This window comes from Leiobunum rupestre, chromosome 4 (assembly GCF_980474605.1).
Source record: "Leiobunum rupestre chromosome 4, qqLeiRupe1.1.hap1, whole genome shotgun sequence".
In the NCBI taxonomy this organism is placed as follows: domain Eukaryota; kingdom Metazoa; phylum Arthropoda; class Arachnida; order Opiliones; family Sclerosomatidae; genus Leiobunum; species Leiobunum rupestre.
Window position 1 is genome coordinate 53,247,379 of NC_143387.1, and position 27,525 is coordinate 53,274,903.

At 40.3% G+C, this 27,525-nt stretch overlaps 1 protein-coding gene across 2 annotated transcripts in view; it reads right to left on the bottom strand.

Moving 5' to 3' along the window:
- The window catches only part of Hasp (Hig-anchoring scaffold protein), a 177,182-nt gene extending 152,698 nt beyond the window's left edge, over nt 1–24,484 (bottom strand). For both annotated transcript variants that reach the window (XM_090173239.1, XM_090173238.1), the window contains exon 1: nt 24,166–24,484. In XM_090173239.1, coding sequence (XP_090029365.1) covers nt 24,166–24,292 — 127 coding nt within the window. In that variant the 5' untranslated portion in view covers nt 24,293–24,484. The remainder of the gene's footprint in view (nt 1–24,165) is intronic.
- Between the last annotated feature and the right edge of the window lie 3,041 nt (nt 24,485–27,525).

Here is a 27,525-nt window from a genome sequence, read left to right on the forward strand (position 1 = left end):
TGGCGAAAGTCGATCGCCAACGACATTAAAACCGCGAGAAATAGACGGAAAAACTAACAAGGAGACTACCCGAGGTGGTTATCACCAATTTTGTTGAGACTCGGGGGTTCGGTAGACCTTATGGTAGTATGAAAATTCCCAAAGGGAAAAGTTGCGATGGGCTTTAGTTTTCCCATGGCAACCGAAAATGTTTTTGACCTCTCCATTTAAAAAGCGTCGGATTTTCTCGGTTACCCAAATGTTGTTAAAATTTAACCAAAATTGATAAATTTTACCCAAAATAGGTCAAATTCATCTTTTTGGGCATGTTTTGAAAATTTAATTTTGTCAAATTTTTTAAATAAGTGAAACAGAGAAAATCCCATTCTTTTTTTAAATTGAGATTTTTTTGTTTTGAGAGATCAAAAACATTTTCGGTTGCCATGGGGAAACTAAAGCCCATTGCAACTTTTCCCTTTGGCAATTTTCATACTACCATAAGGTCTACCGTACCACCGAGTTTCAACAAAATTATTGATAACCACCTCGGGTAGTCTCCTTGTAAGTTTTCGTTTTTCGAAAGTAATTAATTTGTAAATTTGGGTTTTTGTCCGTAATACCCGAAATCTGTATCTATCTTGCCATCAAAGTAATTCTCCAGAAGCCGCCCACTCGCTAATTCTTCGGAGGTTAAAAAAGAATATCATTTTTTTATCAACTTGGCGTCGACGCTTTTCTGGAATTATTATAAACCAAGATTTGACTCGTGAATAAAAAAATCAAGCGATATTAAAATCACTTCCTTGGTTATAAAGCGGAAAACGGGAAATCTTGGATTTCTATCTTCGATTCCTGAAGAGAGAGAAAGAGAGAGAGAGATAGAGAGAGTGAGAGAGGGGGTGAGGGGGCAAAACGGGTGTGTGGGCGCATACCCACGCGTCCCATCTCAATGAAATTAAAAAAAGGGAGAAAAAAATAATTTGATGAAACTTTCAAAAGGAGTTTTCACAATTTTTTTTCGCGAGCGCCAGGGGGCGTTCTGTCGTTTGGAGAGGCTTATCGACTCTCTTCAATCCGCGCGAATACGTTTTCCTTTTTCCCCATCAGCGAGCCAATGATCAAAATGGACTGAGAAAGAATTTAAAAAACGACGGGCTTGGCCATCTTTTGTTTGAGAACCACCAGAATTGACTTCGTGATTAAATCTTTAATCAATAATGATATTGCTGTCGAAATTCAATCCGTAGACGTTTCGTAGAGTCAACAGGGACTTCGAACGGCAGCTAAGAGTATGCTAACCAATAAATCATTACGTCCACCACTTCTAATTCCATTATTCCAGGTGACAAGGTACCACGCTAGTCAACAGCTTTCTGCACTTCCTTTTACCTTTAACCTCAAGTTTCTATGGGTAATCCAAGAACACTAGGGCTGTGCGAGTACTCGAACATCATCAAGTACTCGGCCTTTTTTGAGGTCGAGTACTCGAACTCGACCTCGAATAAGTAATTGGAGAATACTCGTCGATTATCGAGTACCAAAAAATTGCATATTCGGGTACTCGATTACTCGAATAAACTCAAAGAGGGGTTTTTAAAACTTTTGGGGAGGCAATAAACGGTACCTACAAAGTTGTGGAAACTGTGGTTCATTTTAATTAAAAGAATATTTTTCAGTATTGAAAACTACTTTATACTCCTTTTAAATTTAATTTCATAATTTCTTGAATAAAACCCGCTCCTAATCAAGTACTCGATAAAAATATTACTCGAGGTTCCGCGTGTCAAAACTAATCGTGACGTAAGAGCAACATAGAAACAAGTTCGGCAAGCGTAGCTGAATTTATAAAAAGAACTATTAAAAGTATTTACAGTTACACAGTGGCGTAGCTAGCATGGGTGGAACCCGGGGCGGATATCATGGGTGGCGGAGTGGTTAGCACTTTCGCCTCGCAGCAAGAGGAGCCAGGTTCGATCCCAGTTTGTGGCACTGGGTGAAAACTCGGAAGAACTCCTTCCGCGTTGAGTTTGCAAGTTCTCTCCCTATTTGTTTAAGGGGTTTTCCCCCGAGCTCTTCGGTTCCCCTTCCATAAAAACTTGTAGAGGTTAACGGTAATAGTTAGTGTAGGGAACTGTTGGCTCGCGTGGCATGCGGGGCTGGCCACCACCCTCCTACGCATTGTAACCCGGCCACCTGAATAAATGGCTTTAAAAGTCGCTTGATGACTTAGGCCTAAGCTGGTGCCTAGGGTATTAGCCTATCTGATTATTATTAATTCAATATTCAATTGCTACTTACTAGTCCAAACGTGCCAAAACGTTTTTTCGAATTTCACTAGTTGGTAGAAGTGAAGAGAAGCACATTGTGAAAAACTAAATGAAAAGAGACTTAAAACGGTTTTAAAAATCACAATTTATTTATTTAAAAATCCAACGTTTCGGAGGAACTCTTCCTCCTTCTTGTAAAAATCCCTGAAGAAGGAGGAAGAGTTCCTCCGAAACGTTGGATTTTTAAATAAATAAATTGTGAATTTTAAAACCGTTTTAAGTCTCTTTTCACTAGTTGGTAATTTGTTTCACAGTCGGGTGTTACCACCAAAACGACTCCACTGCAGTTACAAGTTTTTTTTTATCATTCATTACAATAAACTAGTACGTTAAACTTGACTTGGTAGCGCGAGTAAATGATAGGTAGCTTTTTGAGCTTCTCGGAAATTTCAACAGAGGGCGCTTCGGACGCTACAATTTACGTGACGGGGTTCGGCAAAAATGCCTCGCAAAAGCGAACCCTAACCGATAGAAAAAAATCCGAACTCCGCAAACAGACGTGTCAATCAATATATAAAGGGGGGGGGGAGTTCCGATACCTGTTGCCAAAATGTAGCGCCTTCAGCGGGGGCCCGCGAATTCTCCCCGGGAAACAAAGAAACCGTAAGCGCAAGCTGCGCCCATCGCGGCAGAACGCCAAGAAATCCATCCCGAGAAGAAAAAGAAATTCGGGTCCCTGAGAAACCGCTCTACCTTCGAACTCGCAGACTGGACGGGCCCCTTCGGCTTTGGGACGCGTTGGCGAAAACTTGGGGCTCGGCCGGTTTCGGGAAGTGAGGAATGACTGTTTCGCCCGCAGGAAATTTCTCGCCGGAAGTTGCTTTTTCCGGAAATGACAAAAATGGACGGAATCCATTTTTAACGTTACGCCTCGACTCCGTTATTATACATGATTAATCAGGAAGGATCTGTTTACATTGGGAGCCGCCAGGGGGGGGGGTGTTCCCCGCTGTTTTTCTATTGTTTTAGCCTGAGAAATGACTTCTACTTAATCAGCCGCGCACCGTTCCCTGGCGCCTTTTTTTTGGAGAATTAAAATGAATCGCGAGGGCGGTTTCGGCTTCGAATCATTTGCAGGGTGAGCCCGCAGAAACCCTAATTAATGGATTTTTTGCGGGTGGGCACTGTCCGGAAATTGGGTTATGAATGGTGTTCTTTTTATTCTATTATGAATACCAAATATTTGTCGAATTTGGGACTGTCACTAATTATTTTGTATTAGTTGGCCGAAAAAAATAGACCGAACGCCTGTAAAAGTGTCCCGCTCGCGAAACGCCCCTGTCGACGGAGATGTAGACTACCAGGTTTTGATCTTACGGTAAAGTAGCTATTTCTCTCCAGTGAGATTTTGCTTAGAAAGTGTCTTTTTGCTTAGAGCCACTTCAATTATTTTTACAACATTATTTATAAAAATAATGCCATATAAAATATTTTCCTATTTCAAAGTAACTTAATTTTATTTTAGAAATTAGTTTATTTTAAAGATTAAATTTAGTATGATTATAATTTTATTAACAAGGCGTTAAGTATAAGACAAAAAGGTTCAATTATATCCCAGAAATAGTACCCTATTACAACTGATATTTCAACAAAAGATGAAAAATAACAATTTTATCGAAAACAAAATGGGTACGAAATTCCCAGTTTAATGAAAACATACAGTAGCGAAATACACAATTGTACCAATAAAAATTTGATCGTTAATTGTTATAATCGATTGCGTTAAAATAAATATATTTTGTCAAGGTTTTAGGACGTTTAATTAGTCTCATTTGACTTAAAATGTGTTATTTTTTTAAATAACTAATAACACAGTCTCGTAGTTCAAGATGACAAAACCGCCAAAGGGTACAGTGGCGTAGACAGGGGGGGATTCCGGGTCCAGACCCCACCTTGGGCCTACCTTTGACTGTACTAAATTCCCACCCCCTTTCTCGACTCCCCTCTTAACATTCACATATTTCAACCTCCCCCCCCCCCCCTTAACGAATTTCTGGCTACGTCATTGAAGGGGTGAACTAGTGTGAACTGAACTGCCGCAAATTGACCGCGGATCAAGCTTCCAAAACTTCTTAAGTTTCCCCGGGTACCGATAATACTATACGTAGGTACACATCGGGTCAAAAAATAAGAGAAGAGAGCTGGAGGATATTGGAAGTTAGGGCGGCGGCGGTGGGCGGAGGGCTGAATGTCTCCTTATTTGCTTTGTCACTCGCTGCGAGAGATATCTGCCATTTTTAAGATAAACCGATCCGTCCAAAATCTGTTTGTCTTGGCCTTTTCTCGCTATTTCTTCTTAGCTGTCTCGTCCCGCAACTCGACGGTATTTGCCTAAAACCCCTTTCGCCCGGGCCCCAGGATATTGAAAACCGACCCCGACACCTCCGACTAGTCGTGACCGACGCGGATCGTACCCCTTCGGCAAACCGACCCGCGCATTATCAGTTAAGCGCGCTCGTTTCCCCTCTCTCTCTAGTAGGAGCCTTTTCATCCTCTCTGGCTTCATCCGGGTATTGAGAATATTGTCCGAGGAGCCAAAATAAACAATATATCGGGTTACAAGACGCGTCGAGTTCTTCGTCGATCGCGATTCTCCATTTCAAAGTGCGCAAATCCTTTTCTCTGGGTCGCCGAGTTTCGTGTTGTCGCTGACTTTGGAACAAATCTACTCGATATAGATCTCTCTATGTATATTTATGAGTATAAAGTGGTACCCGGGCACGTTGTTGTTTAAAAATTGAGCAGCCGATTCCGAGAAATACCAATGGGGGTAATATTTCACAAACCCTATATACAGGGTGTTTCAAAAGGTTACGCGCAAATTTGAAGTAGTTGTAGGGGGTGAGTTGAGAAGTACGTCCGTGTTTTTTTTCCTACGATTAGTTAAAAGAGCGCCAGAGAGCTTCAAAGTGTGGCCTACTAGCCCCTGGAAGTAGGAGGCAACCAGCGCAAAACCAACTGAACATTGCGGTAGCCCGTGGTCGAACTACTTCGTTCCTGTTCTGTAACGAACCGGTCGCGGATAAGTTAAAAATTATGTAACGTACCCAGAATGTGCCTGTCTCACGTAATCGACGATGGACATTTTAAAAGTCCGTGAGACGGGGATGCTCCGGTTCGGGTACGTTTCCTGGTAGAGACGTTGAGCAGCCCAAGCATTGCCATCCGCTAGTCCATACGCGAAATGCTCTAACCAAGCAGCAGGGACTTTAAATACTGTTTAAGTTTACTTTTTCACGCTGGTTACCTCGATTTGTTTACAAAGTCCTTTTTTACCTATCACACGAACCCAAACCTTAATGTTCGCGTTTCCCCGTTGCTTGGTTTTGCGCTTGTTGCAGCCAACTTCCAGGGGCTAGTAGGCCACAGTTTGAAGCTCTCTGGCGCTCTTTTAACTCAACGTAGGAAAATGGGAAAAACAGGCATACTTCTCAACTCACCCCCTACAACTCCTTAAACTTTTTGCACAACCTTTTGAAATACCCTGTATAAGCAAAAAAAACCTTATATTTTATCCGGATAAATCTATCCACTACGTGAAAGGCAAATCCCGATTATCCCGTACTGTTTATGTTTGGTTATTCATCGATGTTTTCCTTGATTTTGACGAAGATCGCGTACGTTGAAATGTGAATGGTAATGTTTTGGTAATCCTGCGTCATAGATAGGCCATATCACCGTCGAAGTTTACCTATTATAGTCCAGATAGCGTAGTCTCCGGGCCCGCCTCGAGGCGAGATTGACAATACCGCGTGTAACGCAATTAACGGCCGCTCGATTAAATTGGCAGGAATGGTCGTGACATGGCCTCCCCTTTCTATTCATCGATACACGCGGTTAACGTTACCTCGACTGGACATATCACCTATCTTCACCGTCGACCAAAAATCATTTTGTACCATCAAAGCTTTCCACGCTAAAAGTGCCCATCAGGTAATGTCAATCAACGTGACTGCAGTGGTGTAGTCGGGCCAAGGCGTCGCCCCGGTGCTTTTTTCAAAGCAGGGCACCGCCTCGCCTTGGTTTTTCCATTTTGCCAGGGCGCGCCTTGCTTCTATTTCGTAAATCATTTTTCTCGAATAAAGGGTGTGTGAATTTATTATAAATTTGGCCCGCAGGAAGATACCATAACAATTTCAAAAAGTTACTTAGGTACGGCCAGCTAAAAATCGAAGTGGGACGTACATTTATAGCGGCCGGTACAGCCAACTTCGATTACGCGCGAAATCGAAGTTGGCCGAACCCAGGTAGCGCCCCGGTTCTTTTTTATTTAGGACTACACCACTGAACGGGAGGTCAATAACGCCTAGAAGTAACTAAGAACGAAAACATTGCCCCCTCCACGCTGCCATCTAGGAGCAACAAACACAGCAACCCCACACAAGGAGAACGCAACCCGTCAAAAGTCGTGCATTTTCTCGCGTACAATTTTCATTGGTTAGACGCTTTAGCGCCTGCTGCCGTCGGAAGGGGAAATTCGGAAATTGTCTTCCCCCTTTCCATAAAACGTGCAGCGTAGAGGCTCGTCCAATGAAATTTGTACGCAACACTGCGTTAGCGTGTTTAATGGCTAACTGCGTTCTCCTTGTGTTTGTTTAGATGCCATGATGTTATACATCTTAGAATGGACACGCCCTCAAAATCTGTATGCAGCGCCATCTGGAAAATGTTAAAGTGGGGTATATTTCCCCCGGCCCTGTTAAAGATGACTGAATTATTATAAATTATATTAATAGTACAATTAAATTACAATTTAAAGACTTCATTTTTCACGACTATATTAATTAAAATGCATTCTCTGAGTTTGAGAAGTATAACTTTATTGTGCTATTAATTACTATTGTCATAGTTATTAGTTACTTCTAGCAAAGATAATATGGAACTCCGTATCCAAGATACGAATTCAGAGAGCTTTTCCAATGACGGTTCGATATTACCCACTTCCGGCACGTGACCTCCATCATTCCGTAGGGCTCTTTACTATCTATAGTTGGTTACCCTGGTAACTATGGAGCTTAGGTTTTCGGAGTTCCGACAGGAAGTGGGTAAACGTTATTGGCTACGCGCGAGGCCGCTATTTTGAATCTAGGTTACGAGGTCTACATTTAATTCTCACGGTTTCTACTCGTTCTTGCTGAGGTATCTAGTAAATGGCGGCTCCGGTCTAGTTGCATTCGCTCGCACTAGATGGCGTTAGTGTATTAATCAAAACAAGGTGAGTAAGCATCTAAATCTAGCCTAAAAAGTGTGGCAAATTGGGTGCTTGTCGCGTTGATTGGCTTTTCAGAATCGCGTGATTATTAACTTAAGGTCTATTCACACGAGCCAACATTTTGATCCAACTAGATGAATCGACTTTGAGTTGAGTAAACTAGTTGGTTCGTGTGAATAAAAGTTCGATGAGTTGATCCACCAAAAAAGTAAGCGAGAAAAAAATGGATCACTGATCCATTTTTGCTGACTCAGCATTTTGATTTGAAAAGTTGGCTCGTGTGAAAAGGTCTTTATTAAACACGTGGTTTAGTTAAGCCAATAAATGGCAGACAACTCGCCTTAATTTAAGTCCCCGGAAGGTGCTGCCACCTAGAAGCGCTTTTAGAAGCATTTTTCTAAACCTTTTTTAACTTTTTTGATAGAGCCGCCACTTGCTTTAAAGGGCGTTTGAAATAGGGCTCAGGGGCGGCTCAAGGGCCGGGCAACCCGGGCAACTGCCCAGGGCGCCGGTTTGAGAGGGGCGCCGAAATTGAGTTGTGTGCCTTTTTGGTTTACCAAGAATTGGATTTGTTTATAAAAATTTTAATGAAAGCATAACATAATTTGAAAAATCTTTAGCTAATTAGAAATACAAATCGTTTTCCCAACCAAAATGTCCAACATCGTCGATGAACGTTTTTTTACGACTATATATTTTACAATATCAAATAAACCATAAAATTTCGGTGCATATAGTTCTGACGGATGAAGCATTATCCTGGTATTTTCATTATAAACCAGGGTATATAATATTAAGAAGAAAAAGTAGTTGGGCTATACTACAAGAATAGAAGTGTGCCAGAATTATTAGCCCGGTGTACCTAGCAACAGGGGCCATACCACCGGGGGCCTATCATCATAGTGCCCTACGCCAGCGTCCCCAAGCCCGGACAGGTGACAAATCCAGCATGGGTAGTAGTACTACTGATGGTCGCACCTTTGACGAAACCCACTCAACTAAGCAAAAGGTGCAGCAACGGGTGGACCAATTCTCAGTTCGCACACAGCGGTGGGATTAAGAGTGGATGCTATAGCAACTCCAGCCGACACCCTACCTACGTAGGTAAAGAGTCATACCCTTTGGAGAGAGCTCCTAAAGTGGAACGATGGGAACACAGCGGTCCACATAGCCCGGCACAGCTGGCACCGTAGATCCTGGTGTGCTCCAAAAAGCCGGGAAACAGAACCCCCGTGCCATCATACGGAGGCCCGCCACCCCACAGCAGGCTACCAATACGCCGAAGTGGCCAGTTTGCACGGACCCTTTCCGTTGGCCTGAGCCGAAGCTCAGTTTCCAGCCCAAACCTGACCGAAGTCGGAGGTGGAGTAAGGACCATTTGATCAGAGCTAACATCTCCCAGTGCGCCACCACCCTTATGGGTTACAAGAGCCGGACCCCAACTCCCCGGTAAAGTCACCAGTTATTGCACACCCATTAAGGGCCACAAGAATAGAAGGAAGCCCAAAGTAATACAGTACTTCAATGTACTTGCTTGCTATTTCGTTGTCGTTTATCCAGCTTTATGATAAATAAACTAGCCATCTTCAAGAATTCTATTTGTTTCTCAGGCTATTATGAACCTGCATTTAATATTCTAAAATGCATTTAAATCGTTTTCGATGGCTAGTTCCAAAGCAGTCTATCGGTACGATTTAATCGGTCGTGTGTCCGTGGTTACAGTTAGTCTCTTCTATTTTACGCGCACGCGCAGAAAGCCATTTATTAGTTTTAGTTAAATAGTTTTAGTTAGATAGATATTAATTAGAGTCACGTTGAATTGAATTAAGATGTCCGAGAAAAAGAAGCATTCTGGTTCTTTTTATAAAAAAAAGGAAATGAAGAGAAGTCATTGAAGCAGAAAAGTGAGCGACAGCTTTAAAAATGTTCATAAGTGTAGGCATATGTAACATAAGTATGCCTCTGTATAACATTTCCATTGAAAAAAATTCAATGAGACCTTGTTTCACGCGGAACATAAAGCGAACCCTAAAATGCAAAAATGCTTATAATCCTTGCGCTATTGAAAAGGTTACCATGGAAATGAAATCATGTGATCGCGAGGCACGAACTAAACTTGACATCGGCAAAGCCAGAAACGCGCGAGGAATTCTCACTAACTTCCGTTTCCAATCACTAAAGTTGATGACGCTTATTTCGTCACGGAATTGTAAGTGACGTAATTAACGTCATATCCCGTGAACAAGGTTTCATTAAAGGGCAACGCAAGTGGTCATGCAGGGGGGGGGGACTATGTTTTCTTCAACAAGCCGTAAGTAGGTTTTCCAAGGATGATTTTATACAGCGCGAAAGCCTTATTATCCTTGGTGTAGCCACGTGGCGCAATTTCGCTCTCATTCGCGAATTTTTCGATTTTCATCGCTGAGTTAGCTAGCAATCAACGAATCCAGGAATTTAGGCCTAGCTTAATTAATTTATTATGGAGAAAAGAACTGGGTTTGTTTCCGAGAGTTGGACTTTGATATTTTCGATTTAACAATGTTTTGGAATAAAATTATTTGTGAATTGAATATTTTTAATAATGGAAGTTGAAACATTAGGCCTTGGACGCGGTAAATCTCTGCCGCTAGCCTCACATTGGATTAAGAAAATTCAACACCACACACACTCCTATATCCCGTCTCCCTTAACAATTTCCCTATCATTATACCCCGACAGAATATTTATCTTTTTTTATTACATTTATTTTGAAGAAGTTTAGGATCTGATTTGTCGGTAAGCACGGAGACTTCACTTTCCTCGGCCATTTTCGCGACTAAAGAATGCATGGATTTTGCGTAAAAACCGCGAGAGGCGCATTTATACAAAATAAATTCGGCAAATATGGTTCTGCTTTTTTTACAGAGGGAAAGGCTATGGCAGATAGCGCATGCGCAGTCGTTCTTTTTATCTATAAGATAATTTACCCCCCCTGCATGGTCACTTGCGTTGCCCTTTAACGAAAATGCTTTTATGGCCTACTTATGAGTTATGTTACATATGGTGTAGGCCTTAAAAAATCCCGCAAAAAAGTGTTTTAGTTAAGTTGTTAAAGCAATTAATATAAGGAATAAAAGAATTACGTTAACTAAGAACAACCCGTGAGTTAAAAATAAAAATATCAATTACTTTTATCTTTAACTCACGGGTTCTTCGTAAACTTAATTCTTTTATTTCACATATATTAACCGTGAAACTATTCAGTATGGACCTTATTATTAATGAACTTAAGGTATACACAGTAACTAGTCTTGCCACCTTACCTAGTGTTTCAAGCTCCATGTAAAATGACCATGTACCAGAAAGAAGGTATTATATATGTTTACACAGAGAATTTAGAAAGTGATTATAGGGATTATTTATTGTTATGAAAACGGTAAATTTAGAACATGGACATGGTAATGTTTTTACGGGGGGGGGGGTAGTTTTATTTAGTCTCAAAATAAGAGGGGCGCCAAATATCCCCCTTGCCCGGGTGAGAAAAATGTCTTGAGCCGGCCCTGATAGGGCTGGAGAAATACCAACATATGATTGGCTAAAGGGAGTATAACCTTAGAAAGGAAGGTTAAGCTTTCCTCAATACTCAGTGGTAGCGTGACAGTCTAGTGTTATACTCCCTTTAATAACCGCATCTCAATAATTTGAATATGCTGATCTTTAATACAAGTGACGGCTCTATCAAAAATAGTAAATAAGGTTCACAAAAATGCTTCTAGGTAGCAGCACGTTCCTGGGACTCTAGCGAAAGGCGAGTTGTCTGCCATCTATTGGCTTCCAGAAACCACGTGTTTTATAAGTTAAAAATCACGTGATTCCGAAAAGCCAATCAACGTGAGAAGCCCTCAATTTGCTACACCTTTTAGGCTAGATTTTGATGCTTACTCAACTCGTTTTGATTAATACGCTAACGACATCTGGAGCGAGCGAATGCAACTAGACCGGAGCCGCTACTTGCTTTAATGAAGTAAAGTTTCGTTCTCAAAAACCAAATTCGACCTAGATTGCGATTGTGATTTAGAACGTTCTCGAAACGTGTAAAAATCTGACTTCAACGTCAACGCGTTTTCGAGAGCCTTCTTAAGCCTTTTTAAACTTCAATACAACCGTTGCGGAAGAGGATCTGGGCCAATGAATTGGACCTAACAATAGAGGCTCCGATAGCCGTAAAAGCGCGATAAACCGGCATTCAATTAAATACAACAGCGTACGAATAACGGCAAAACTCGGCCCGCCCCGCCAGTTCGCGTCATTAGAGCGCCATCTGGATTGAAGTGGATAAAACTAAGACGACGACTTAGAAAATAGGCCTCTCCTGTATAAATTAAAGGCTCTATACCAATCGACTGTCGCCGCCGCACCCACACCCCGATCGGAATCATCCTCGAGACAATAGTTGGCCGCTATTATTCCAACTCTTCAATTTCGGCAGAATTCTGCTTATTATCGCGATTTCTAGTCTCAGCCCCCGCCGCGTGAGAGCGCCACCATCGATCAGGGAGAGATCATACTGCCAAAGGTGCGATGGCGGGCTCCTCGCGCGGGGCTACAAACGTGATAAATGAACCCAAATTACAAATTAATGAAGTTACGGAGACCTCATCCCATTGTCTACGATACGCTTCCACGCGTGACCAGCCCCGGGGCTCGCTTGGGGGGCCGGGCTTCAAATGGGAAACTAGAAGATTTGTGTTGGTGATTTACTCAAGACTAACCCTAGGCGCGGTGCGAATATGGCTTGAGATTAATACGCCGCAACGTTGCCGTTCACTAAATTCCAAAATCAATTATCGGACATTGTTATGTTTCGGACCTACAGACATTGCCTTTTATGGTAGTTTTACCACTTTACTTAGCAAAGCCTGAGCGTTTTTTTTTATTACGCAGGATTTAATACAATTAGAAGTTTCTCTTAAACCAAGGAATACCTCTGCGTATGGTTCCATACCACATGCAGTGACTGAGAAAAATCATATCACCTCGGGCAGGATATGATATGATTTTTCTCAGTCACTGAGGTATGGAACCATACGCAGAGGTATTCCTTGGCTTATGAGAATCTTCTAAATGCCTGAGCGATTAGCGCGATAAAAATTATAATAGATCACTAACTATAAAGATAATGGTACTGTTGTTAATTCTTAAAGCTTGTCAAAAACGCTACGGCAGAGCGGCCAAGGAAAAAATATTAAGAAGTGCTGTGTTTCCACGAAGACCAAAACGCCGCGTTAGGTCTAATATACTTTTTTTGCGTCCTAGTGGAAAATAGCCCTTATGCTTGGTTTCCACTAGCACGCGAAAAGGTGCGTCACTCATATTTGGGAAGTACAAATGTCTCAACGCGCGTAAAGAAAAATGTATAATGTATAAATGCATAATGCTTGATTTCCACTAGCGCGGGTCATAATACATTTTTCTTAAGGCGTGTGTATGTCCGAAAGTTGAAAACCGCCAGGTTACGCGCACTAATGGAAATCATCGCTAAGGCCTAAAGCGAGGAACACACATACATAAAAATGTCATGGAAACGTAAACCTGAAAACTTAACCGTAAATTTTTACGGAATCACAACTGAAAAGTTTAACTTTTTCCGCCGTAAAATATTTTACGCTTTCAATCAGCCAATTTAGGTATCTTAAAATCTATTATGCGCGTGAAAATACGCTGCCATATTAGGGTATAAAACCTAATTTTGAAATCGGTCAATAGGTGTTCGCGTTTTTTAAGTCTCGCGTCGTGCGCTTCTTTTCAAATCGTTAGTGACATGTATTTTTAGATGCCATTCTTTAGAAACGGTCAAGCGCGCTTTCAGATTGCCGGCTAACGCCATCAAGTACGTTTGCAATCGAATTTGAACATATTGCTCAACTTTCGCTAACCCAGGGTACACGAAGAATTAAAGTCGGCGTTTGAACAATACTAAAACAGGCGTTATGTTATTTGTTTCTTCGTGTAGCCGTGTGTACCGCAAATTTATTGTATAATAGTCTTAATTGTGTATTTCAATTTTTAAACAAGTATTTACGCTTTTTAACAAGTACGCTGCAGCGCTGCTAGATAAATAATAAGTTTGTTGAGTGGGAAAATTATCATTATCAGTATTTTTATTTGAAAACTATAAAAATATTACGACGTGTCACGTAAGCTCGACAGTAATATGAAGTTGTTAAATATTTGGCTCCGAAGTACAAACGGGAAACGAAAAACGTCTAAAATATTCACGTGACTCCCGATGTTGTTGTTCATACTTCTAGAGTGTTTTGCTTAACCTCTCTATTACAATATTTTTGCGTCGACGCAAAAAATCACCGGGTTTAGCGTTACTCAACTACTTGCCAAAGTTGAGAAACTCGCCGTCACGCGCGCTAGTGGAAACTAAGCATTAGGCTTAAGCAGGAATCCATATCTGTACTTGGAATGCTTATCCTGCCGTATGGTAAGATCACTCTGACGGCTTTGGCCCCGCATGCGAGAGATAAAATCCCCTCTGCACGCACTCCCCTCTGCACGCACTCCCCTCTCACGTACTTGCTTGTTAAATTAACATAGTGACGTCAAAAAGAACTGTCAGCCACTTCGAGACGAAAATTTGCTGCGATAAGCATTCCAAGTAGAGGTGTGGATTCCTGGTTAATACAATATTTTTGAGTAGACTTTTTTGATCAAGTGAAAACCGAACCTTAAGACGTCATCGCAAAAGTGAATGGTAACAATTTCCCGATCAACATATTTTCTACGAGACTAACTTTAAATTTAATAAATTCTTAGTAAATACAGCAGAGGAGTAGCGAGGGGGGGGGGCATTGGCCCCGGGAGCCGATGGCTAGGGGGCGCCAAAGGGGCGACCAAAGTATTAGTATTACATGTAAAGTTGATTTGTTGGAGTATACAGGGTGTTTCAAAAGGTTATGCAAAAATTTTAAGGAATTGTAGGCGGTGAGTTGAGAAGTATGCCAATTTTTTCCCATTTTCCTACTATGAGTGAAAATAGCGCCAGAGAGCTTCAAAGTGCGGCCTACTAGCCCCTGGAAGTAGGCTGTAACAAGCCCAATGGGTGTTTTGCCATAGACTAAGAAAGGTTTCACAAGGACATTTCACGTGTGACCCCCCTTAGCTTTTTCCTCTTTAACCGGCGGCGCGAGACCCCCGACTTCGTTAATGGTGCGAACGGCCGCGCGCCTAGCGGATTTTAAAGAAAGGGGTGATCACGTGCATATTATTTTCATTTGAATTTCAACAGAATTTCGTCTGCATTGCTCTTCTTCATAGTTTCATTTTGAAAATGGTTATATTTTCTAGAATTATTTAATAATTTTAGGAAATTTATTCCTGAACAATAAACTGAAAAGGTAAATTAAAATTTTCTCACATTTTGGAATTTTATTGTATGACCTTTATTATTTTTAGTTCTTTTTTAAACGTTGAAAATTCTGGGGGGTGATTCTGTAAAAAATCGAATGGTAATTCGATCTCGATACCCTATACCATGTCGAGATCGACTTCGACAATTTGCATTGATTTATGCTTATTCGAAATCTTTACCGAATACCATTCGTCGAGATCTCGAAATTCGAAATGTAGTTTTCGATCGAAAATTGGATTTCGAATATTTACAGAATAGGCCCCCTGGTTCGTTATTTAATTAGTTATTATTAGTACTGGAAAGCTAATTTAATAACTTAATACATACCATGATTGAAGAGACTTTCCAAATCATGCGTATTAGTATCCAAGTCATCCATATTTGTATTCAAATTCATTTTTAATTAAATATATACGTTTTCAAACCCATATAGTACCTCACGTGTATCACATCTGATTTCTAAAACACGTGCTAATAAGAATAATTTGGTAAACTTTCACTAGTCTTTGGTTCGCACCAGCATTTTGATATACGTGGCGCCCTCCCGTGCTGAGACTTTACATGGTTTTAATTTCGTGCGCGAAATGTCCTTGTGAAACCTTTCTTAGTCTATGGTTTTGCCCCGGGCACCAAATATCCTCGCTACGCCACTGAAATACAGTTAAATCTGTGAACAAATCTAATCATTTTCTCTAATGATGTCTAAACGCCGCGACGTTGAATTTAGACGCAAAAAAATGTATTAGGCCTAACGAAGATTCTTTGTAAAATCCCTTTTAGCGAAATAATCCGATTGTGTACTGGAGCTTTGTTTGAAATATGATATTTAAAAATGTGGGGTGGCGGAGTGGTTAGCACTTTCGCCTCGCAGCAAGAGGAGCCAGGTTCGATCCCAGCTTGTGGCACTGGGTGAAAACTCGGAACAACTCCTTCCGCGTTGAGTTTGCAAGTTCTCTCCCCACTGATTTAAGGGGTTTTCCCCCGAGTTCTTCGGTTTCCCCTTCCATAAAAACTTGTCTAGGTTAACGGTAATAGTTAGTGTAGGGAGCTGTTGGCTCGATCTCGTGGCATGCAGGGCTTGTCACCACCCTCCTACGCATTGTAACCCGGCCACCTGAATTAAGGGCTTCAAAAGTCGCATGATGACTTAGGCCTAAGGTGGTGCCTTGGGTATTAGCCTAGCTGATTATTATTTATTTTTTTATTTTTAAATTCTGAGCCGATCAGTATAGATTCGAGATTAGAAGAAAAACGATATTGAAGACGCTTAGAACATCTTAAGAATCCACGAATAGCCCTTAGAGAAAACTTTTATGAGCAGAAACAAAATATTTATAGAAAAAAAGATGCTTTATGACCCAACCCTTACGTATGTAAAAGAAAAACCAAAACATATTTTTTCCCATAGACTTTATCTTGTATAAAAATAAGCTTCTACAAATTTAACTACGCTATATATCGCTATTTCGTCGGTTGATACAACCCCTCAAAAGAGTGTCCCCGAAGGAGGTCATAAATTCGCGAAAACCCGGTACATTTTTTTGCCCCAAAAAAAAAGAAGTATACGAAACGGAGACTTTGATCCAATTTAAGTCGTACCGTCAAAATTTAGCGACAAAATTCATCGGAAGAAAAAAAGGGAATAGATTGGGCCTAATACGGCCGATGCCCCACAAAGTCTCGTTTGATCTTCTCATTTCCCACGAGAAAAAAAATCGAAAATATTACAAATTTCAATGCTGAAAAATACAGAGTCTTAATTCTAAATATTCTCCAAAGGGGTGGGTCTCCGCAGTTGTGCGCGGAATATATATTTAGCCTTCTATAAATCGAATCTGTAGATGGTGCGTTTGGAATTCAGGATCTATAGGCAGGCGTTAAAAATGACCATTTTTTCACACACACAGAGAGAGAGAGAGAGAGAGAATTTTCCAATATATGAAGCCTCGATAAATCTGGAGACATTTCCAGAAATTCGTGACAGCTGGGAGTCCCATATACAGCAACCGTTTATTATCAGAATTATGATATTTATACATACTGTAGAGAACCTCCTGGCAACATTATCCATACGCTCATATTTTCATAAAAATTGCCGCGTTTACTCGAAAGCATTAAGGTTTAAGTGAAAAGTTCCAGGGTTGCCACAATATTCTCAGATTCAAATTCCCTGACTATTCCATGTTTTCCATGACCATTTTAAAGCCAAAATTAGACAGTTTTTGACTTTTACATTTATCAGAAGTTAATAAATTTAATAAACTAGAGTTGTTAATTTTCCGGAACATTTTCTGCAAATAGGAAAAATAAAAAATTGTAACATAAATTATTTTTTAAGGGTTTTTAATGTTTTTAACTTTTTATCGATTTAAAATGTCTAATAACAGTAAACATACTACAAAACATTAATAGTGTTACATTGTTAATCAGTTTAAAGCTAGTCTAGAGGTTTAGTTTTACTTTTAGATTCGAAAAAATGAGGTGAAAATGCCGCTTTCTTTAAATTTGCAAACAATATATTAGACTAATCATGGAATGGAACCTTTTTTTATTTTTTTTTTCGGTAATTTTCCGGAATATTTTCCGACTTACAACTCTAGTACAAACGTTATTCCAACGTTAAAGGAAGGATTTAAATAATAATAACAGAATTTGCCATAGATCTAGAGTAAAATAAGTTTAAAAAAAGTGTCAAGAAAAAAATAGATTCCCTGACTTTTTACAAATTCTTAACAATTCCTGACATTTTAGACCCATTTTTAAATTCCCTGACTTTTTCATGACGTGTGGCAACCCTGAGTTCTTATACGTGATGTATCAATAGTGTGGTTTATTAGAAATCTTATCTAAATGTTTCAGGAGGAATCCGGGTTGAGACGAGTTTTAGCGTGGCTCTCAATCCACTAAGCTCCTCAACCCAAAAAAAATTAAAACACTCATGGGTTCCCATCTAGGCGCGTAGGAACGTTTTGGATTAAGGGGGGTACAGCTAATTGGATGCTAAATATGGCGACCCCCTCATCGGAAGGCTTTTTTCGTCACTACTAAAACAATTTGGCGCCGTGTTTAAACCAACTTGGCGCCGTTTTCAAACCAATTTGGCGCCCTTTTCAAACCAATTTGGCGCCCTTTTCAAACCAATTTGGCGCCCTTTTCAAACCAATTTGGCGCCCTTTTCAAACCAATTTGGCGCCCTTTTCAAACCAATTTGGCGCCCTTTTCAAACCAATTTGGCGCCCTTTTCAAACCAATTTGGCGCCCTTTTCAAACCAATTTGGCGCCCTTTTCAAACCAATTTGGCGCCCTTTTCAAACCAATTTGGCGCCCTTTTCAAACCAATTTGGCGCCCTTTTCAAACCAATTTGGTGCTCCCTGTACCCCCCCCCTTTCTTACGCCACTGTTCCCATCCTTTCGCCAGGGTAATAATAGATATGACCACGAATCGTCTAGGTATAAAAAAATACTTTACGTTTTTGTGAAATCACCATAATGAAAATTTTCGTGTTTTTTAGTTGATTTCTCGAAAACAATTTTAAGGGAAACAGTTCGACGTAATTCGATTCTAATATTCCATTTCTAAACTCAAAAGTATTTCCAACAAAAACGAGGCCACGGGGAAAAACGTATATACCTGACGATTCAAAATGAATAGCACATTATCAGATCGGAACCGTGGAATATTCAAACCCTTTTGAAATCGCAAATTGAATTAATTTCGCCCCGCAGCCAAAAACTCCAATTTCAGTCGGGCAGTCGTAGATGATTCGTAACCGGGGTACACTCGAAAACAAAATAAATGCGCCGAGAATAGTAGTACCCTTAACAAATGAGGTTTTACGGAAAAAGTCACTCTTAGTTGATAGTCCGATCCAAGCGGGGGATTTCCTAAGAAGTTATTCATCGCGCGTGGACAAGAAAGGTTGTCGCTAACCAAGATTTCCACCTCGAACTCGGCGCGCGATCCGGTCAAAGTACGAACCCACGCAAACCGTACTCCTCCCTTCAGCTCCGACGACACTAGCGGGTAACGGCGGTATTCTACTGGTAATAAAAGGCGCGCCGAGTTCATTAGAGTGAGCATCCGAGGCAAACGATATGGCCACGAAGCTTGTAAATAATGATCTTCTCCGGTAGATGGCGTTCGCCTTCTTAATGGGGATGGGCCCTCTAGCACTCGGGCCCGCGCATTCTTCGTGGCGCGCTGTTTCGTTACAATGGCCAAAACTCGCGTTTACGGTTGTATCGGAACAATCAAAGTACGACCATAGAGAACAATCATCAGACGATGAATGGAGGATCGCCCAAATCGGCCATTGCCTGATATTCACCAATCGGACGATTACAGATACGACGCGTATTATTATGGACACTGTAGTCAATTATACCCGCTAACGAGATTTAGACCCAAATCGGAAGTGTTTACAATTTAAACGTCTATTATGGAAGCGAACCTTTTGATGGGACGCAATGTTTCAGCATGGACAGTAAATTAAGAGGACATGTTTTCGATACCCTTCCACAGTGCATTTTATTTCTCCCCGCGTATCAATCAGCTCGAGAGACTCCGAGGGAGTCTTGCAAGGTCGTTTGTACCACGTGATCTTAAAATTTCAAAATGACAATCTAATGCCCGGTTGATATTGTTACGTAATTTTTTGCGCTTTATATTTTAGTAATTTTTAATTTTGGTTTTTTAATTCAATAAAAACTATGAACTGATATTTAGTATATCATATTTAATCTATAAAAACGTGAAAAAAATACCTTTTGGCGTAAAAATGTACTTCGTGTTTATCTGTTTTCTTTTTTCGAACAGCATCGTCCACTCTTAGCGACAATTGTTTTTTTTTTAAATAACCTTGGACGACTCCCTTAGTGTGATTGGTTTACGGGGGCTAAAAACCAGGCTTTTTACCCATCCTCTAAAATCTACTATCCATGGTTGTACGTATCCCTTCGATGGGGTAGCGATTGTTTTTGGGAATTATGGTAATTTGTGATTTAATAAATATTAAATATAAAATGGCAGACTAATAAAACACTCTCTTGGATTTTCGAGAAACACAATTGTTTTTCTAAAAAATAGAAAACTAAATTGAACAAAAGTGGAATCGAAAATCTAAATCACGCAACGTCACAGAAGGAAAAAAAATTGCGTCCATTTTAAGTGAAATTACTCTGCTATGTACAGGGTGTCCACTAAGAAACGAAAAATGATAAATAACTGAAAAACGTTGTTTTTGAAAAATTTCAAATTTCTATGGAACATTCCTCGTGCAGGGGGACATTTTTTTACTAGGGTAAAATTTAATGACCTTGAATCATCTCTTCGAGGTCATTCAAAAACTATCCGAGAACCGTACGGTGTACGGATTTAGTTCCAATTAGAAAGTTGTTGCTCGCCATATTATTAGTTCAAATAACTTTGATTTGACCAAATTTGAACAATCACAAGTTTTGCGAGAAAGAATAATTAATGCCTTCCGTGAAATTTAAATTGAAATGTTAAACAACGCAATGAACGAGCGCCAACATGTATCGTAGCCGACGGTGCCATAATTGAACCGTTGTAAGCTATTCAGTATTTATTTGATTTAGTCACATTAAAACTAATTAGATTATTTTATTATAAAACACTGAATTCATTAACCTTCAATTTGTCGGCTTCTAATTGGTCAAATGTGGTCAAATATGGCGAGCAACAACCTTTTAATTGGAACCAAACCCGTAAACCCAATGATTTTCGAGATAATTTATGAATGACCTTGAAGACATGGTTCAAGGTCATTCAATTTTACACTAGGAATGTTCCAGAGAAATTTGAAATTTTTCAAAAACAACTTTTTTTTTAGTTATTTATCATTTTTCGTTTTAAGTGGACACCCTGTATATACGATGCATCCATTTGTATATAAGAATACGTAATACAATTCAAAACGCCCAATAACCAACCAATCAAAAGCGTCGAGTCCAATCCTTTAAAGACACGCATCTGGGCCTCGTTACTCGTAAGGAACTCATCGGAGATACAAAGGTTTCTTCGAACTCGGATTCAACAACGCTTTTGGAAGCGAACGAAAAACTTGGGAAAGTTTCTAAAGCGAGAAGTCTAACGAAGGTGAAGCCGACTTTATGGGAACGGACAATTATTTCGCGAAAATTAAACGCGCCTTGAAAATCTTCGGAGGCTGATCGCAGAAAACCAAACGGAACCCCTCGAAAGAAAATCCACCTCAACAAAAGAACACGACGAATCCTGATAACGAGTAGAAAACGGTACAAAAGAATTCCAACTCCTGCACGCGGCTTTTTCTTTATTCGCTATTTCGTATTTTGAAAGAGATATAACGAAGAAAAGCGAGAAAAAAAAATGAACTTTCACAATTTTTCTTTTTTAATTCACTCCTGTTTTTTTATATAAAATTCTAAAGGTCTTTTTTTCCTACCCCCGACACTTTTTTATATATCCCCGGGTGTGACTACGTGTAGGGCGTAGACTCTCTACTGGTTTCGAAAGCGTAACCCGCGGGCATTTATGGATTACCTTATACCCCAGAACTTAAATATTTTGAGGATAGCGTTTTTTTTTTGTTTGTTTTATAAAACCCGGAGCTTTATTTGGGGGAAGAATGGAAATTTGATAGAGGCTTTCAGTTTTATACAGCGCGGGATCATCTAGTCGTAGCGGTTTTGACCCCACTTCCTGAAGGAGTTCGCAAATATAAAGATATTGAAATCTTTAAGATAGTGGATTATAGAGAGTAAGAACGCCAATAGTATTAACAAATATTATTATTATTTTAGATTAGATTCAATTAGAAAACCAAAACTTTCGAAACAAAATTTAAATTATTATTAAAGCCACGGTCTCATTTGATCTTAAAACCATATTTAAGTCGGTTTAATTGCCAGTTTTGGCCAGGCCCGACTAGAGAATTTCCGGGGCCCGAGTTAGTTATTTTTCTTCAGGGTTTCTCTCCGAAAATGTAGCTATCTCCAGTAGTAGGGACCGGAATTTGTATTTTGTCGGGGTCCAGGCCGCCTGGGCCCCGGGAAAATAATAATAATCAGCTAGGAACTTTTTTCCAGAGATTTGGCAAACTAGGCATTTCAATCTTAAAGTTGGCAAACTAGGCATTTCAATCTTAAAGTTGGCAAACTAGGCATTTCAATCTTAAAGTTGGCAAACTTAGAATTTCTATATTTCGAAGTAATATGATATTTGCGTTGTTATTTAAAGAAACTCCAATTCGATAAAATAGGTTGTATACTATTGGACCGAATCCCGTTTGACCGAATCCCATTGAACCGAAAAGTATTTTCGTTTATAGCCCAACATAGCGGGACTCAGTTGAATGGGAAATTTAAATCTGGTTCGTTTTCACCAGGTTGGGTTAGGTTAGGTTAGTTCAGGTTGGGTTAGGTTAGGTTAGGTTAGGTTGGGTTGGGTTAAGTTAGGTTAGGTTAGGTTGGGTTAGGTTAGGTTGGGTTGGGTTAGATATGGTAGGCAACTATTTCACGTCGGGTCTTATCAAGGTTATTTTCCAAAATTAAACCCGGAAAATATCAAATTTCAAGGGAAAAAGGTCTAAAAATACACGTCGGTACGAAATAATAAATATTTAAGACATAGTTTAGTCCAAATTAGATATACTATCGTCACGTAACCTACGATATATAAATATGTATATGAAAACCGCGCAAAACGCGGTTTTCGGTCGATTGGAATTCGGTTGAATGGTACATTCTGACGAATGGGATTTCGGTCTACAATCGTTAAAATATATTTAAAACTATATAATATATATTATATAACTTTTGGTTCAATTATGTGTCACTCCTCCCAAAATCCCAACATATATTTAGCCTTTTTACAACTCCATTCTATCCTGACTGAATTCCTAGCGCTGGTTTTTATTTAAGTAGTGATGCCATCGTTGCAACTGTTTTTGGTCGAATCTACGATCTCCGAGCAAAGTAAATTTGAGCGCATTAGATATACTTCGACTACATAAAAGACGCACAAAATCATATGAGAGACTAAATTCAATGGCTTGAAATGGGTTTAAGACTAGCTATTAAAACAATAGAAATATCACTTAATTGAAAGTAGTCGCACGAGCCTAATGTTATCCTAGGTGGAAAGCAGGTATTTTTACTACAATAGGGTACATGACGACGGAATAATAATCACGAACTGAAGTCCTATGAGCGTTTGATTATAATTGTCTTAGCCTCGTCTAAGCACTTTTCATTTCTTCGTGTACCCCGGTTTAGCATTAGATTTATTTTTTTATTTGTAGTTAAATTACTAAAGCAAAGCCATTTACTATGAATTTAATTAAACAGTTGATAGTGAAACATATAGTCCACGACGTTGGCCATTTTTAGATTTCGAGTTGGCAAAACTTTATCCAACCTAAGTGCTTCGCTACGCCCCTGCCCATTTCGACCAATGAAATGTAAAGACACTCACCATCAAAACTTGGTTTCGAGTGATAGTGTGATTAAGAAATTAAACCACTTCTTTATGTGAAAGCAATTGGGTTCGTAACTACTATACAAGGAGAGTACCCGAGGTGTTTATTGCTGATTTTGTTAAAATTCGGGCGTAGTATGAGATATGAAATTTCCCAAAAGGAGACGTTGCACTACCCATTCGATTTGCTATGGCAACGGAAAATGTTTTTGATCACTTAAAACCAAAAAATCTCCATTTAAAAAAGCATGGAATTTCCCCGTTTTCACAGGGCACTAGTTAGCTACGAAAATTTAAAAATAAATAAATCACGAAATGTGTAATTTGGACCATATTTAGGTAAATTTCATCAAGTTTGGGTAAATTGGAACATTTTTTGGGTAAAATTGTAACACGTTTTGGATAAAATAAGGAAAAAATCTTATTTTTGTTTTAAGTGGTCAAAAACATTTTCGGTTGTCATGGCAAAGCGAATGGGTAATGCATCGTCTCCATTTGGGAAATTTCATATCTCATATAGGTCTACATTACGCCCGACTTTGAACAAAATCGTCAATAAACACCTCGGGTACTCTCCTGGTAAGTTAAAAACGTTTTCACCTTGTGTATATTGATAAATATTAAAATATTAGAAATCGACTTTTACACGATAAAATATTTCAATTAAAACGCACTACACGTTTTGACGCGCGCAACTTTTCCCTTCAAAATAAAATACAGACCCAACAAATACGAACAACAAATAAACGAAGAAAAAGGTCAACTTACCGGTAACGAAATGAAAGAGAATGTTGATGGTCATCAAAATCACAAAGGTGGACTTGAAAAAGGGGCAGAACTGGACGAGGTCCGAGCTGGGGTCGGTGGGGAAAGTCGAGCGCGTCGTCTTGGCCATCGAAACGCGGAATGGTCCGGCGAGACGAAGACGCGAGAAGGCGAAGAGAAGCAACAACGGGACAGAGAGAGAGGGAGAGAGATGAGCCAACTATTTCGCGTCCTCACATCGGGCCATCACTCGATATCTGCGGAAAGAGCGAGAGTGTGCGTGCCTGGGTCGAGGAGCTCTCCGTGGACTCGACCTGTCTGAAGCTCGATCACTGGGGCTTCTGCATCCCGCTCTTCCAGACTCGGCCTCGTTCCCTCCGCCGCCCCTCCCTGCCTACCCCCAACCCCCAACCCCACCCCCGCTACGACTTTTCATCATCTAAATCGCGCTACAACTCAACTACACCTATTCCAAGTTACGCCTCAAAATTCTGTTTGGAAAAAAAGGGGATCGGAAAAAAACCTAGATTTTAGCATAATTTATACATATCGATTTTATGATTTGGGGGTTTAAGTAAATTTAGCTTTTTAAACCCCCGGGAAGTTACGCAAATTCGACGTAACAAGAAAAGTTAATTTTTGTTTTAAGTGTTTCAATATTAAATGTAAGTATTCTCGATAATATTAACGTAAAGTTATCGCACTTTTGAACGTACAAGGGTTAAATATGAACGGAAATTATTCCATATAACGTAGAGTACATGGAGTAAAATTGGTAAACGAATTATTTGTAAAATTAATCGTGGTAAACGTAATTTCCACGTTCTTTTAGTTTTTAGGAATTAAAAATGAAATTAAAATTCGTTCTAAATAAGACATTAACACTAATATACTAATAAATTAAATTAAAGTATAAAATTTCCGTAGACTAGGGTTCCCTGGATAAATAATAAGGGAATAATTGTCCTATAAAGACAGATGTGGGTCGAACCGCGGGTTAAGGTTATCGGGGGGTTCTTATTAAGAGCTAATTACTAAGACTAAATGAATCTTTGGGAGGAAGGAAGGTCAACGTACAATACGCGTGATTTAAGAGGAGGAGCGGGAAACGAACAACGTGCCAGGTTAATGAGTTCGCCATTAGGAGCGGGTAGTTGACTTCCGGTGTCAATTAGGCCACGGCGAAGGGAAGGCCCTCTCTCGGGGACCCCCGCCGCGAGGATGAAACGAATCAAAGCGTCAACTTCGGCGAAAGCGCGACTTCCCCGGAGACTGCGGAGGAGAGGAGGGAACGGGCCCGACTGGAGGGGGCCCTATTTTATAGAGCGGCACGAGCGGTGTAAATGACGAGTCGTAAAGAACGGACGGAGCCACTGCCCTCTCGCGGGAGTAAAAGGATGTAAAAAAGACTAAGATCATTTAATATTTACGTGCCGATACAAAAAAGAACTTTTCCTAACGACAGGCCACAAGTTTCGGCCCGTTCACACTCGACAATTACAAGATTTTACCAGTTGAAGATCATTTTCTCGTTGCTAATTTACTCGATTTGTTATCTTTGGCGCGTTAAAATTCTAAGAATTCTTCCCTTGTTAGTGTTCTCAAACTTTTACGGGGAGCCCGAGCTCAATTTGAGACCGAGATCAGGTATTTTAAATAAATATTGTGAGCCTGAGACGAGACGTTAAAACCGAGCCAGAGCTGAGGTATTGTGGAACGAATATTGTAACTAGTGAGCCCGAGCTTGAGCCCCTGTTGAAATACAAATTACTTCGAGGTCGAGCCCGAGCACATATTAAAAATTAACGTACTAAGAGCCTTACCGTGAGCTCGACATAATACTTGAGCCCGAGCTCGAGACTGATTTTGGTAGTTTTCATATCTGAGGTGAGCCCGAGCTCAACTCACGATTACGAATGAGCACGAGCAAGAGACCGATTTGAATACTGTTTTCGTATCTGAGGATGAGCTCGATCTCCTTCCAATTCGCGATATTGTTAAGCCCTAAGCCCACGTTCAAAATTTATTTTGACAAAAAAGCGATAGAAGCTAGCGCGACCTAGGTGTGACAGTGATGCCGGAATGGAGCTTGAAAACACTAATTGGACTATTTGATGAATAAATTGTGTGACGAAACATCGAGCTCGAGCTTGAGCTTTTAGTAGTTTTAAAACATAGTGAGACCGAGCTCGAGGTCACCATTTTATTTGTAAGTAACTATAGTGATCCTGAGCCCGAGATCACATGTCGAATTGTAATTGTTGCGAGCACAAGCCCGAGACCACCCGTCGATTTGTAAATATAGTGAGCGCGAGCCCGAGACTGCCCGTATATTTATAACTACATAAGTATATGTATTTGTACCCCGCTGCTCCGCCTTAAGCACTACAGCGGCCACCTAAAACAACCAGCCCCGGACAAAAGTGCGCTTTGCGAAACAACGTTCGGCCAGTGAGACAGCCATTTTGACCGCCTCACATATAGCAAACAAACACCCTCATCACGGCCCAACAAAAGGCGACACCATGGGCTGCCCGAGACCCACCCTCGCACAGCTGAGGACTAGAGTGGCTTCCTCTTCCACTGCAAACTACCCTCCTTAGTAGGTCACAGAATGACGAGTGTGGAACACCCATGAGGTTCCAGTGACCCAGCGCCCCGATCACATGACCTTGAGAGCCGGGTATGGAGCCCCCCACAGGCTCCAGTGACCCCATCACACCACTAGATAGGGACAGTGGGAATATTTATAACTATAGTGAGTCCGAGCCCTAGACGGTTGGTAAGTTTTAAATCTACTGAGTTCGAGACCTCACATCGGCGGGGAAATTTAGATTGAGAGCTCAAGCCCGAGACCACCAGTAAGCTCATATACGAATTCAGTGAGACGAGCGTGAGAAAAATGAGAATGCCTCCGAACATTCTCACTTGGTCAAAAAGCGGGGATATTATAAATAAGAATGGCAGCAAATATTCTAATAAGTTTACTGGATGCTGAAGAAAATAAACATTGTGATATTTTTGTGGACGAAAATGAATTTCAAAGAATATAAAATGGTAAGTTAATTTCCGATATTTCCTTTTGAATTATAAATCAAATGTTTTCTTCCGTTATACAGGGTGTCTCAATTTGCTCGATCAGGCCATTTTTCTCAAAATGTATTTATGCTAGGGTTTATTTGTTAGGTATGGAAGGCTTCGGTTACTAAATTTCAGAAAAATCGAACGATTTTGTGCCGTTTTGGAAAATTTATTTTCTCACCGGTAGTTGTCACGCAAAATGTTTCAATAGAAAAGTTGTAGGGCATAGTCGAAAGTGTAAAAATAATTTTGGTTCGGTTGAAAAAGACCTATTTTTCACTG